The following is a 13368-nucleotide window of genomic DNA, read 5'->3' on the forward strand; positions in this document are numbered from 1 at the left end:
TGGTTTTGGTAATGAGTCCTGACTGCAGCCCCAGCATATGGCTGCAGGTCAACAGGCAGCGCAGGCGGCCCAGCCTGGACACCAGCCACAGCGAAAGTTGCATACAGACATTTTGCATCCCCTTCCTGTCCCTCCTCTTGCTTTGAGTGCTTGTCCATCCACATGCAACAAGACAAGGCATCACTTACCATAGACGATCACAGTTGCCGTGGTGCTTTTCCTTTTGGCCACAATGTTTTTAGCGACACAAGTGTAATTGGCTGTGTCAGAAAGCCGGGCTTGCTTGATGATCAGGTTGTGATCAATGGTGATGTAAAAATTTCGGTCTTCCACAGGATCAATTACCTCTTCATTCTTAAGCCACTCCACCTTGGGGTTTCAAAGGGCCAGAGGGGAGGCAGTGAGTCAGCGCTGGGTCACACCACAGTGGGCACAGTATCTGTGATTACATTACTCATTCCAGAAAGTGCTACGAGTCAAGGCATTTCACGGAAGACTCACCTGATGCAGGCTGCCAACTGAAACAAAACGTCACAGCAGAAACGCGGGAGAACACTTTCATGCCTACCCTTTCCTGCAGGTGCCCTTCCCTCCCAGCCATCCACACAACAGTTGTACTGCTTTGCCTTGAAAACATTCATGCATTATCAAAGTCTGCCAGCTACTGTACAGAGACAAATAGCTCATCTATGCTTTCAGAGTCTGAGGAAAGGGATAAGAAGGGGTGATACCTTACAACCATATCTACAAACACAAAATCCCCTTGCAACAACAGAAACCCTGAAACAGCAGAGATCTCTACCCATTCTTTTGTATGTCTTGTCTAATTAGGCAGTTAATAATGCAGTAACCTTGTATATACCTGTGCTGGGTCTAACACACTGATGCCATATAGTGGAGTAGGTCACACTAACAAATTACAAACACACCAGTGTTTACAAGAACACATGCACTCACACGTACATGCATGTTACTGCTTTGCGGCAATCAAGATTAAACAAAATAGAGACAGTTACCAAGGAAATAGGGAATCACAAAGACTACATCAGTGCTTATTTTTCCCTTTTCTTTATGTAAGTTATATTTTATTTTAATAAAGCATAATTTCCTTGGTTATACAGAAAAATATTTTCACATGTAATTTTAATCTAGACAATGTTCGCTTTATTGCCTTCCTAAAGAAACACCCTATTATATCCCAGCTGACTGCTGTGAGCCACTCTAATATAATCTGGCTGCAAAGCTAGTAGCTTGTTTTCATTTGAACTGAGCGTGCTCTGAAGGACAGGACTGGGGCCCTGGATGGATGAAAGCCAGGCCTTCATGTCACTGGATCACTTCAGCTTGTGCCCATGATTTAATTAAAGAAAGAAAAACATAAACATAATCAACCCACTGGACCCATAACTGTCAAGACCTGCTCTCAGAATCCCCACTTTTCCAAATACATTTGAAGAAGTATCCAAGCATCGACATACCCCAAAACCAACAGAGAACCTGCTCCCCATCTGAGACAGACGTACAGACCGCCCCAAGACATGGGGAGAAAACTGATGGCCTCTCCCAGTGTTAAACACAGAGGGCTCAATTCATCCCCACACAGAACTGGTCCAAGGCTGCATGACCAGCACTGGCAGATGTGGGCTTGGATTCAAGCTGCTCACTATCCACTGCCCATCTTTAGCCCTACTTTAAGCAGCTCCAGTTCCCCTATGCCAGTTTGGGTTGATGTGCATCAGGTGTGAGCTGCTTCCAAAGACATACATCTTAGTGGATGCAAAGCCATTGCCCCAAGGAAGGCTTCAGTTAAACCCTCTTTTCCCACAGCAGATCGCTGCAGGATGTGGTAGTCTCACAACTATAGATACTGTATAGCTTAAACTCAGTGGTGCAAAAAGGGCTATGGAAATGGCTACATGTGTCTGCAAGGAACAGGGAAGGAAGAAAAACGACGTAAAACTTTGGAAGCTATGTTTCTGTCACTACAACATTCGTGTTTTACCATGAAATAGACAAGCTCTTAGTCAATAACCTGGTTTTCCTTGCCAGGATGACTAAAATTATTCTTCCTCCTTTCTTGAATCCTAATAGGTATCAGGTATAATCAAGACAGACTGATTCCTGTTCAGTCAACGGCAATATTTACCTCCTTCCTCACCTGCAGGTCAAGCCTGCATGCATTCCAGACTGAAAAACAGGCCAGGAGCTTACCTCTCCACCACTGGCAAGCTGCCACTTAACCCCTGCCTCTCACACAAATGAAATGTCTGTCTTGGGTTTTAATACCATTGTTTATTTCTGAGATGGAGTACAGACTTGAGTCAGGACTCTAAAAGATGCTGCATGCGCTGCCACAGCTGTGTGCACACCACCTTCAAATCCACCTGTATTTTTTCCTGTGCTCTGCACATAGAGAACATCAGGACATCAGTGATGACAGGACTACAGTCTACATGGTCTAAGACTCAGTCCAAAATGTTTCTGGTATGCCCATTCCAAACAAATATTTTAGCAGCCCTTGGCGCTATGCAAGGCTCCATGCTCAAGCATGTGGTTCTCTTTTTCCAGTACTCTGCAACACTTTCCCCCTCCACAAAATTACACACACGCATATTCAGTCTGGGTCTCAACTGATTAGACAAAATTAAAGCTATAAGCATTAAATTGCCTGTCATTCCTGCAAAAACACTGAAGATAGTATAAAAACAGGAGTTGCCAATATCAGGGGGAAAAAAAAAAAAAAAGTACTCTGTATAATTCAGTATACTGCCTCTGGCTTTTCACCAAACCTGTTAGGAAAGCGATCCTTTTCACCTAATGGCTCACAGAATTTGCTAACAATAAAACATTAAGTTTGCAGAAAACAGGACATCCTTTTTTCTGAAAAGTCTGTTTTGCCAGTACATCAGTACTGTGAGTGCATGCCTAAAATCCATCACTTCTACAAGCTACCTCTTTCATATATGTAATTCAGTCTTCTTCTTGTATCCAGATTTTTATGATGTCATGGGTCTGTTCACATTGCAAACTATAATGTCATCAAATCTGAAGGGAGGAGCTGGTGGATGATTTGACAAGACATGGGAATGTCCTTTCACACACATTTTAGCCATCAGTAGAGCAACACAAAAAAGAGTGCACCCCTCCAGCAGTTGTGTTTTCTTACTCAGTCCTTGTAGAAATGGTAACTAATTAAACATACTGCAACATGTGAATGAGACAATTGTTGGTACATATTTTCAGTTACTAACAGTCCCTTTTTTTCAGGTGCAGGTGACTGCAGTGCTCAGCACCTCCAAACCTCGGATTTATTTTTTTGAGGTAATCAGAATGGGTGGGAGCAGGATTTTTCTGTCTTGTAAGTAGGAAGAGATCAGGTATCAAATACAAAAGCGAAGAGAACAAAGCAGATTTATGAATGACAAGTATGCAAACTGTTGTTACAGAAGTTAAAAGCAACAATCTCTTTTGATACCATGTCATTCCCCAAGGCACAGCCCCCTTGCCGAAGTAAGGCTGTTAATCTATGCAATGCAGGAACTGAATTTAATTCCAGTGCCTGAATAATGGTGACTGGGAAACCACCACGGCTGGCAGATGAGGGCACCGGACATTTATGTTCCAGAGACCTGCACCCCTCTGGGCAAGCAGGCAGAGAGGCAGCAAGATACCCACGGGCACTTAAAAAGTGCACAAGATGCTTGTCTTCAGGGTCATACCAAATCACGCCCTCATGGCTCCATCTTTCAACTCTCTGGAGGACATTTCTAGAGTAGATGTTTGCTTTTGCATAAATATTGAGGATGTATATTACAACAGTTTGTGAACAAGTACCTAGCTCTATTTATTCAATTAAATCAGGCACATCCCTCCAACTCTTAATAAATGTACAGATGGTTGTGCTTATATGTAGAAAAACCTGGGCATCAGGTTTTCCTTATCATAACAGAAATCATTTAATTGGCAGCAATACTGGCATGAAGGATGGGGTAAGTGTTCCCTCATGGGAATGACAGCTATGGAAAATTACCACAATGTGCAACTTTTTTCTTACATACCAGCCCACATGGAACAAAGCAGGCATGAAATCCCCATTTCTTCTCTTTTAGTTTTCCACTTCAGAAGGTATTTTTGTTACATTTGCAAACTAACTAGCAAGAGAAGGCCCCTCTGTAAAGCTGTGAGTGCAGTGAATGAAATCTTGACTCACAGCAACCGCGGATGCTGAGAAGCTGGAGGATACCTGAAGACAGCTACCTTTTGGTCAGAGCTCCTTTGTGCTCTGGATGCAATTTGCAGAGCAGTGAGGCACATGGCTCCTGCCAGCTGTGCTGGATCTGCACATCCAGTGCTGCTACTGCACTGGAAAACCTGCCACGAGACTAAGCCATCCCTGCAACCGGCTGAGAAAGCGCATGATCCAAGGTGGCTGTAATTTAGAGCAACATACCTTGTAGCATCTTTTCTGTCATCCTGCTCCCCAGTGAGAGACAGATGTGTTGTCTCTAATTATTCACTGATTGGTATCGGGAGATACATTAACATAATTGGCACATTTGTCCTAATTAAGAGAGGGAACCTGACACATGCCACCCAACATGAAAAGCAAGACCATCAGCAAGAACAGAAAACCCGCAATCGCCACCCCAGCTATACCTTGCGGCTGCAGCCAGACCTGCGCTGCAGGATGTTTCCAGCAGCAGCCTGAAATAAGGCAGCACATGCAGAGACTAAGACTTGCAAAGCCAGACCAGACTTCTGTGCAGAGTAAATGAACACAGGGAACATAAATCACAGAACCGATTACATATGCAGGAAAACCTATTATGGAAGTTAATTGCTGACACAAATTTAGCCGTATCAAGTTACTAGCATTACTAGACACTTAAATTTCTCGGCACACTTGTGTATGAGTGACTGTTTTAGAAACTGGTAAAGCAGAAACACATCTGCTCCAAAAGAAATCCAAGAATGGAAAAGGGATACAAGCTCATCTAGATCCTCTCCTCCTGATTGTATAAGTCATTCCTTACACCTCTTGCAATCTCAAGATGAAAGTCCTGGGTCAAGATGAAAGTCAAGATGAGACCTGGGTCCTGGTCTCTCATTGCCTCATCTGCAGCAGCCTGCCCTTGAGTCATCTTCAGAGCAGGGAGCACCTGCTGAAAATGAAAAGTTTTCCACCCTCTAGACACAGGTGAAACAAGATGCAAACAGCTAGAAGCAGTGAGAGATTTGCCTTAATAAAAGGCAATTTAGGAATCTGGGAGGCAAGACCATTGCACCCCTGCCTTCCTCGTGCCTGGCCGATGCAGCAGGATCACTTTCCATCTGGTGCTGCAACAACACCAGCATTGTGGCTAGTGTTCTCTGCAGCCAGGCCGACCAGTCACGGCAGCACCGCTCACCTTGCTGCAGTCCCTGCTGAGCTTGTGTCACCTCCTACGGCCACAGAGAAATCACAGCTCCCCTGCTTCATCTGAATTGTAACAAAAGACATGCATGCATCCCATACCATATTGATAACAAGGGCACACATACACATGCCAGCAAGAATAAAACATTTGTGGAGATAACTACTGATTTGGACACAGTACAAAATGTGCAAGTGAGACTGAGAAAACTTCAGCAGTTTTCATACAGGCTATTGAGCCAACAGCTATTTCAGGTACCTTTTTGAAGAATGTTACTTGATTTTTGGACTTGGTTTCAAATGTACAGTTTCATCGTAGCAACTACCCACTGAAGAAGATGCTGTCCTCCGTGTACTACTCTCTGGAAACAGATTTTGTACACGTTTAAGATTGGGGGGGGGGGGGGGAGAGAAAAAAAAAAAGAGAAAAGGTAGTCTCCAAAGAGGCTGAAATTACAGCTATGAGAGACTGCAAAACACATATTGAGAATGAGACAGCAAATGCAAACTATCATGACATTTTGGTTAGCCGTTGCTACTGCTTCTGCTGCCAGTAAGAGGAATTTGTGTTCCTGCTGTGGAAGCAATTCCTTAACTGCACATATACCCAGCTTTCTGTTTGAATGCTAAAATGTACACAGGGTGTACATACAGCTGCTGGGTGTCTTCAGCCCTATTACAGCTTTGCTTTATACACAATGGGGAAGTGAAGCCTCACAGAAGAAACTTTAAAAGCTGAGGTGGACTGGTAGCAGCAGATGGAGAACTTTATTCCATAAAGCCTCAAATTCAAATACAGATCATGGCATTATTAACCAAACACTACTATGGCTGCCATGTGGTCACCAGGAGTTGCTGGGTTTCTTTCCCTCATGAAAGAGGGGCTTGAGCTGGAGGTCTCAATGAGATGTCTGTGGTTCTTTGGCTGGATGGATAAATGGATCTCATTCTTCAGGGCACAGAGCTATACGCTTTTCAGGATCATTAATTCATAGGGGAAGAGGATGTTGGGAGGTGGCTGTGGTCCCTGAGGATGGTCCCTTTCCCATTCTTCCTGAAAGCTGCGCAGTACCTGTTATACAGGCAACTCCTCCTACCAGCGTTAAAAGGCATACAGGATTTTCTCCCGGTTATACTTTTTAGGGAAAGGAAATAGCAGTTTTAGAGGCCCAGGGAAATTCCTGAGCAAAACCCAGCAAATACTCATGAAACAACTCTTGAGTGACAGCTGGTGTGCACTCTGCACACCGCATTTTGAAGATACCCCCATTGAAACGTAGGAGCATTGTAGTTCTTCATGCCCGAGGTGAGCACTGCATCTGAAGAAGCTGCTGCCAGCAGAACTGACCAGTCACCAGGTGACTGAGGGTGCTGGTAAGAACTCTTCAAAGCTTTGACAGAGTTAACTCTCACACTTCAGGCACTATGAGGCCTATTAGCTACAGGGAGCAAGAATCAGTCAGCATCAAAGTAGGACCTGATAGACTAATCCTGTTGGCCTACAGAACAGTATCTCCAGGATGAGGAGCTATCTTCTCTAAGGGGAAAGCTGGGAGGTATACTCATCTACCTCATAAAAAAAAATGCAGTTAAAGTTGTTCCCCCCAACTATGTATATTCCAAAAATATGTGTAAGGTAAAGTGCTGCTCTTTCTGAGCACAGCCTGAAGAGGAGAGGTAGTTTGTGTTAGCTCAGCCAGCATCCCATCTTCACCACAAAAAAGCAAGCTCTAGAGAGGATAATCTGGCAGCATTTATGTCGATGCTTTTATAGAAAACCTTCCATTGTAATTTTTTATGGAGGAACTAGAAACCTGACCATTCTCCAGTCCTACAGATCATCCCTGCCTATGCTCAGATCTGGTCACAAAGCAACTTGATTCACTTAAGAGCACGCTCTGCCCTCATTTACACTGGCATCAATGGAGCTGTACCAGAAAGGAAAAGTATAGGGGTAGATCCCATAGAAAATTCAGTTCTCAAAACACTCGATCCTGCAAGAAGACCTGCACATCTTGCCATGGGTTTCTGCAGTGTGGAAATGACCCTGTAGGAAATGTAAAAATAAGGCCACCCAATAAGCTAGTAGTCATCGCATTTCCCAGGAAAGCACAAGACCTAAATGCAAGCCTGCCTCAAGCAGGGGGTTGTAACCTACCTGTCACACTTCTCAAAAGAGTGCCCTGGCCACACACCAGTAGTCTGGGGTGTAAAAAGTATTTAAAAAAGAATAGAAATGTATGGGACCAGATACTGACAGTTGCAGGGAGCTCTGTCCTGTACTTTTGCAGAAGGGCAGGCCTGCATTGCCAGACCTTACCCAATGGCTCTTGAGGGTAAAATGAATGAGCAGTCCTCATTCCTCTTGGGCTGCGCTTCTGCTCACAAGCCCACCTCCCCACTCCTCCTCCCACTGACACCTGAAGGCAGTTCTGCAGTCACAAGGCACTGCAAAGGACAGTGTCACTTCCCAGCTAATTACCATTTGTGGCCACAAACTCCTCTACTTGCTTCTCTTAGAGCTCACTTTCCTGCCAGGAATATAAAACACTGTCTCAGCAACACACACCTGCATGGAAATGCATACACATGAACTCCCAATTAAGGGATAACTGCTGCAAAGCATAAGTGGCTCTCATGAAACAAAGCAAACAGCAGTCGTATTAATAGTCAATTAGCTGGAACAGCCACCTGATGCTGCCTATTTGGAGAAGCCCCCAGCTTCCACCAGTTTTTGCCCATGCAAGAGCAGCTGAATAAAGTCTGTGTCACAGTCATCTTGACTTGGCAAAACACCCTCTTCTGCCTCTTGACTCAGGGATGCTTTTCCCCTTGTTCTAGTTCCTAATTAAAACCATGAATGTGGATAAATATCACTTCCAGTTTTAAACCCAACTGGGTCACCAAACTGTACATTACACCCTATTCTGCAATTAAACTACTCTGTGAAACACCTCAATTATAATTAAAAAAGTAATTATACCCCCGTTAATGGCGACACAAATCATACATTTCAATGAAAAAGTTCGTCTGGCAGCTTATGGCATATTAACCAGTCTTACATCTCATTTATGTTTTGATGTATAACCTATAACAGTTAGCTAATTTCATGTGACTCGTCTCTAACTATATTTTATCATGTGCAATACAATACTGGCATCTTTCAAAGAACAAATTAAATAAGCTAAGGGGTTAATTGCTAATATCTCCACCATTACTGTTGGAGCATGGCAGAATGGGATCTCTCCTGCCTTCTCAGGTTAGGTTTGAAAAAAAACAGCATGCAGAGAGGAGAGTGGAATTGAAATGGATGTTTCTGTTGACACTGGGGAGCTGCAACTGTCAGATTTCTGCTAAGCACCAGCAGCTCCCGCTGAGTCTGGCGGGTCAGACTGCTTATCTCACTGCCTTATCCTATTTCTCCCCATTGTGGAAAGGCAGAAGGCAGGGAAGCATGGCGCTGGGGCAGAGTGTTGCTTGCTTTTATGTCTATTGCTTTTTTTTGGTGTTGTTTTTTTTTTTTTCCCCCACAGCAGGAATATGTGAGTTTGCCCCTTCACCCCTCAGCCCCTCAGTGTGACAGCAAACCTCAGTGTAAAAGGATCTGCCCTGGTCCTGCTGCTTGCCTGGGACATGCATTGGAAAAGACAAAACATTTACCTGGGTGTTTCAGAACCGTAGGTAGGTTCAGCTTAGTAGTGGCTATAAAACTGGGAGAGGGGAGGCATGCCACTGCACACTGGTGCTGACACTGGTTGGGGCTGGTGGGCAGGGGTATACAGCCACAGAGAAGCTGATCTGGTTTTCCCAGAGACTAAGCAAACCCTTGGTTCCTTACTTAGTCCTTACTTACTTACTAAGTGAATGAGCAAGACCTACTTTGATTTGACCTCAGGCCATGAGACTGGTGTACTTTAACACACCTTCTTCTATTTGGATCTTGGGCTTTTGTTTTTTTTCCTAGTGGTCGTGATCTGAGCCTACTCCAATGCTCGTCATGTCCTCGTGGATCTCAGGAACTTGTAAGTGCTGCCTTAAAAGCTTTGCCTACCCATCTCTGTCTTTGTCCTTCTTGCCCTCTGGAGCAGCTGTACACTGCTATGCAGTTCAGCTTTTCACTAATAGCAAGATCTGCTCTAGCATTGATCCGTAAGAGCTTGACACAGTTAATTGCAATTAAACATGCTGAGAATGATAAGACTAAATTCCCCAGCTACTGAAAAGAGGACAAAGTGTATCCCTAAGTGTGGTTGTTCCCACCACTTTGAAATACCATGAAAAAAAACCCCAAAATTAAGTGGGAGAATATAGTCAAAGAGAAAAATCAAGGGGAAGATGCCAGGACTCTGGACTCCAGCATTTCATTACACTGAATGTGTATTTTGTACAGTTCCACAGTTTAAGCTTTTCTTCCTCTTTTTTTGGCATTAAATCCAGTGATTACTTCAGAAGCCAGTGAAGTAGAAAAAAAAACCCAAACCAAAACAAACCAAAACAGTGCCCAGAGTGGGAAGAGTGTAAGGTACATTCTCACCAAAGCATTTGGAAAAGCTGCTCACAGCTGCACACATGCATTACCCTACTCTACCTGGAATCAAACCAGTCCTTCAACAACATGGAAAATAGCCTCAGCCTGGTGCTTGCCTTCTCCCGAGTCCTTTCTTACTTAAGTTACTTGTATATCATATCAGAAACTTCTTTAAACAAATAAAAGAAGTCTTAAACAAAGAAGTAATTCATGTCTAAATTAAAATAATCATGTAATCCTTCAACCCACCAAGTTACCTTTCATCTTTCCATTTTTTTTTAAATTTATCTTACCAGATTCAGCAAGTGGCTGTAATAAAGTGTCACATTAAGGTATTCATATTCATTAGTGTTCAGGTCTTTGTTCTTTTAATAGTGTTGGATAGAATCTACAAAGAGGCTGTATTAGGCAGCTGTCCAATCTGGGTGTTTGATCTCCTTCTGACTTCAAAAGTCAGAAGAGAAAAAAAACCAACATTGAGAACAGTTCTTTTGAATGTCAGATGGGGACTACATGATTTCTGAGCCTGCCAAGTGTTAATTGGTGTCTGCCCCGACCAGGGTACAAACAAGATTCAGACCCAGTTAATGTACAGACATGAATCTCAGCTATTGATGGAGTGAGCCAGCATACTAGAAGGCAGGAAAAAGTGCAATTATGTGAGCAACTCACAGAGGATCTTTTCAGAGATCACTTCCATGCATCATGCTACATCATGTTGTTTGGGTCCCGCCTGCCTGACTGGACATTACAGACCTTTCCAAGGGAATAACCACACTGGCTGCTGAAATTTCAGAGGTGCTTGTAACACTGCATTCAAACGAGCTACCCGTCATCATCAATCTCTGTTTCCAGCAAAGGTAATGAAGTTCCCCAGTACCACCCTGCACCACCTGAACAACATAGCCTGTTGCAAATACTCCTGTCATGGCAAAACAGCAAGTTGATTTGATTTAAAGAAGCATCAGAAAGGAAAATAAAGAATTGCTGCTAAGTTCCTGAGGAAAGCCAACTGATTAATATTACAGTTATCAGCAAGTTGGCTCAGCAGACCTAAACAGTCTTTAAAGTTTTGGGATCTCAACAGGGAAAGGAAACAGCCTATGGAAAAAGAAACTGGAAAAAAATCTTCTATGCTAATTATTTCTTCTGATGTTTGTGGACACGTTTCTGCTGTTCTGATTAAATCTAAACTTGGGATAGATGCGGAGGTAACACTTTAAGCTTCATCTCCTGAGAAATCAGTCGTCAGCGCTGAGTGACAAGCACTTTGCTACTTAGCCATGACAGTCTAACTCATCCTAATGCAAATTGGCAACAGTTTCTTCTGTGCGTGGCAGAGGAAAACTGAGGAGAATTCAGATAGGGGAATTACCATCATTAACAATCAATTTTTCTCTTAATAGCCGCCGCGGATTTAGGATTTCAGAGGCCCCCCTGTGACTCAGAGACCCCTCCTGTGTGCAATGAGTCTGAAGCTGGAGCCGCCACCACACTAAGGGAAGCCTGTTCACAGGGACACCCACTGCTGTAGGTGGGCACAGATCTGGCTGAAGGGCAGGCTTGCTCCTGGCAGATGGAGGGCAGGCTACCCACTCCAGGTTTACTTAGATGCCAGTAGGAAAACCAGATAACCCCCTGAAGAAGGATTATTAGGCAGACACATCCCCTGCTTGCCCCTACCTCCTGCTGGGAGCCCACACTGCACCACAGCCCACACTCTTGTGCCAAGCTGGCTGGCTGGGGCACACAAGAGAATGAGCATGTGCACAGACGTGGGGGAAATAAAATCAGGCAAACTAAAAATTAAAGTGTCTTTACACTATGCTTGAAAGTGCCTCTCAGAATAAGTGAAATTTTTTTTTTGTTTAAAAGGAAAAGCAAAGGTAGTAGGCTGGCATTAATATGCCTCAGATATAACTGTGATTTTTGAAAGGGAAGAAAAAACTGAAACCAAACCGCCTGCAGCTCTGCCCAGCAAGGCACCATAATCCAAAGCCATTAATCAGTTCCCGATCAATCTTGTCTACGAGCAGCAGTCAGTCGGCTCTCCATCACCACGCATTCATCATGCCATGCGCTAACTCACTGCACCATTAGCTGCCTATCAGGCCTTAGTGTGGGTGCCCAAGCACCAGGACACTGATGCTGCTGCTCACCTCGGCTACTGGGATGCCTTCGGGGGGGCGGCACTGCAGCAGGACCTCTTGCTCCAGGGACACTTCTTTCCCCAAGGGCTCCTGCTCAAAAGTTTTCCGGAGATCTGGGGATGGAGAAGGAGAAGAAAAAGAATTAGTAGTATTAATAGCTGGTTGTTTAAATTACATTTGATTGTCATACTGCATAGATGTGAGAGATCTTTCTAAAGAGAGAAAATAGCATTACTGCTCCCTGGAAAGTTAAGCACTTGAAAAAGACTGTGACATGTTTTCCTTTCATTCCAACATTAAGCAGTCAAAGGTTTCATAGTGGATTTATTATTTATATTGTGGTAGAGCATGTGAACCCAGCAAGTATCCAAGGCCTCACTGTGGAAGGTCATGTCCAGACAGAGGGAAAAAAAATCGAAGCAAGTCCCTTCTTCAGATAATTTATGTTTGGTAAGCTATGCCAACAAAAGTACTCAAGGCAGCTATGGAAAATTAAATAAATCTGTAAAACTACAGCATGTAAGCTGAGTTGCCTGAAACTCATGGATGAAAGTGCTCATGCTGCCATTTAATGTACTTTTAGTTTATAAGCATTAGCTCTACAGCTTTAGCCAATTTGTCTTCACTTTATCATTATCCGTGTAGCACTAAACAGATAATAATAATAACAATAATTGTAATTTGGAGCTGAACTGTGCTTGGATCCCTGCACAGCACCACAGAAATCTGGCAGGCAGAGAAGGCACCGAATGCACATCCAAATGTTGGACCAGTTCATCATACTGGACAGCTGTGCACTCAGTTTTTTTCATACGCTTCTGCAACATCTTTGCGTTGGTGGCAAAATGGACTTGAGACGTTCCCTCCTTACCCCAGGCTCCATATTTCTGCCATGGAATGGCACCCTTTCCACTGTGCCAGAGGACAGGGTTTTGGAGAACCAAGAACTCAGCCCCACTAGCAACTAGTGATACTTCCCTGCTGCTGGTTCCAGCTGCAAATAGGCATGGGGTCATGTTCAAAGTCATATCAGAGAGCTGGTCCAACTTTAAAAAACCTTGCAAAAAAGTTATTTTTATTTTACTTTTAGTATGAAGTCAGACCAGTTCCTTATGCCAGCTCATGGCGAGGTTGCACAAATACTCGTGTCATATTGGAAACAAATCATATAGGAACAATTTAAGAGCCAAATATTTCATGTTTTGAAGCCATAACCTGTGGCTGTGCTGGAAAACAGATCACTGAATTGAACCAGTTTACAAATAAATCATCCAAAG

The 13368-nt window shown here is 43.7% G+C and overlaps 1 protein-coding gene across 2 annotated transcripts in view; it reads right to left on the bottom strand.

Moving 5' to 3' along the window:
- The window catches only part of UNC5C (unc-5 netrin receptor C), a 257187-nt gene that overhangs the window by 50059 nt on the left and 193760 nt on the right, over positions 1-13368 (bottom strand). For both annotated transcript variants that reach the window (XM_037379658.1, XM_037379649.1), the window contains exons 4-5: positions 12101-12204; positions 189-369 (exon numbers count right to left, since the gene is read on the bottom strand). In XM_037379658.1, the coding sequence (XP_037235555.1) occupies positions 189-369; positions 12101-12204 (285 nt within the window). The remainder of the gene's footprint in view (positions 1-188; positions 370-12100; positions 12205-13368) is intronic.

The sequence above is a fragment of the Falco rusticolus genome, chromosome 1 (genome assembly GCF_015220075.1).
Source record: "Falco rusticolus isolate bFalRus1 chromosome 1, bFalRus1.pri, whole genome shotgun sequence".
Taxonomy (NCBI): Eukaryota; Metazoa; Chordata; class Aves; order Falconiformes; family Falconidae; genus Falco; species Falco rusticolus.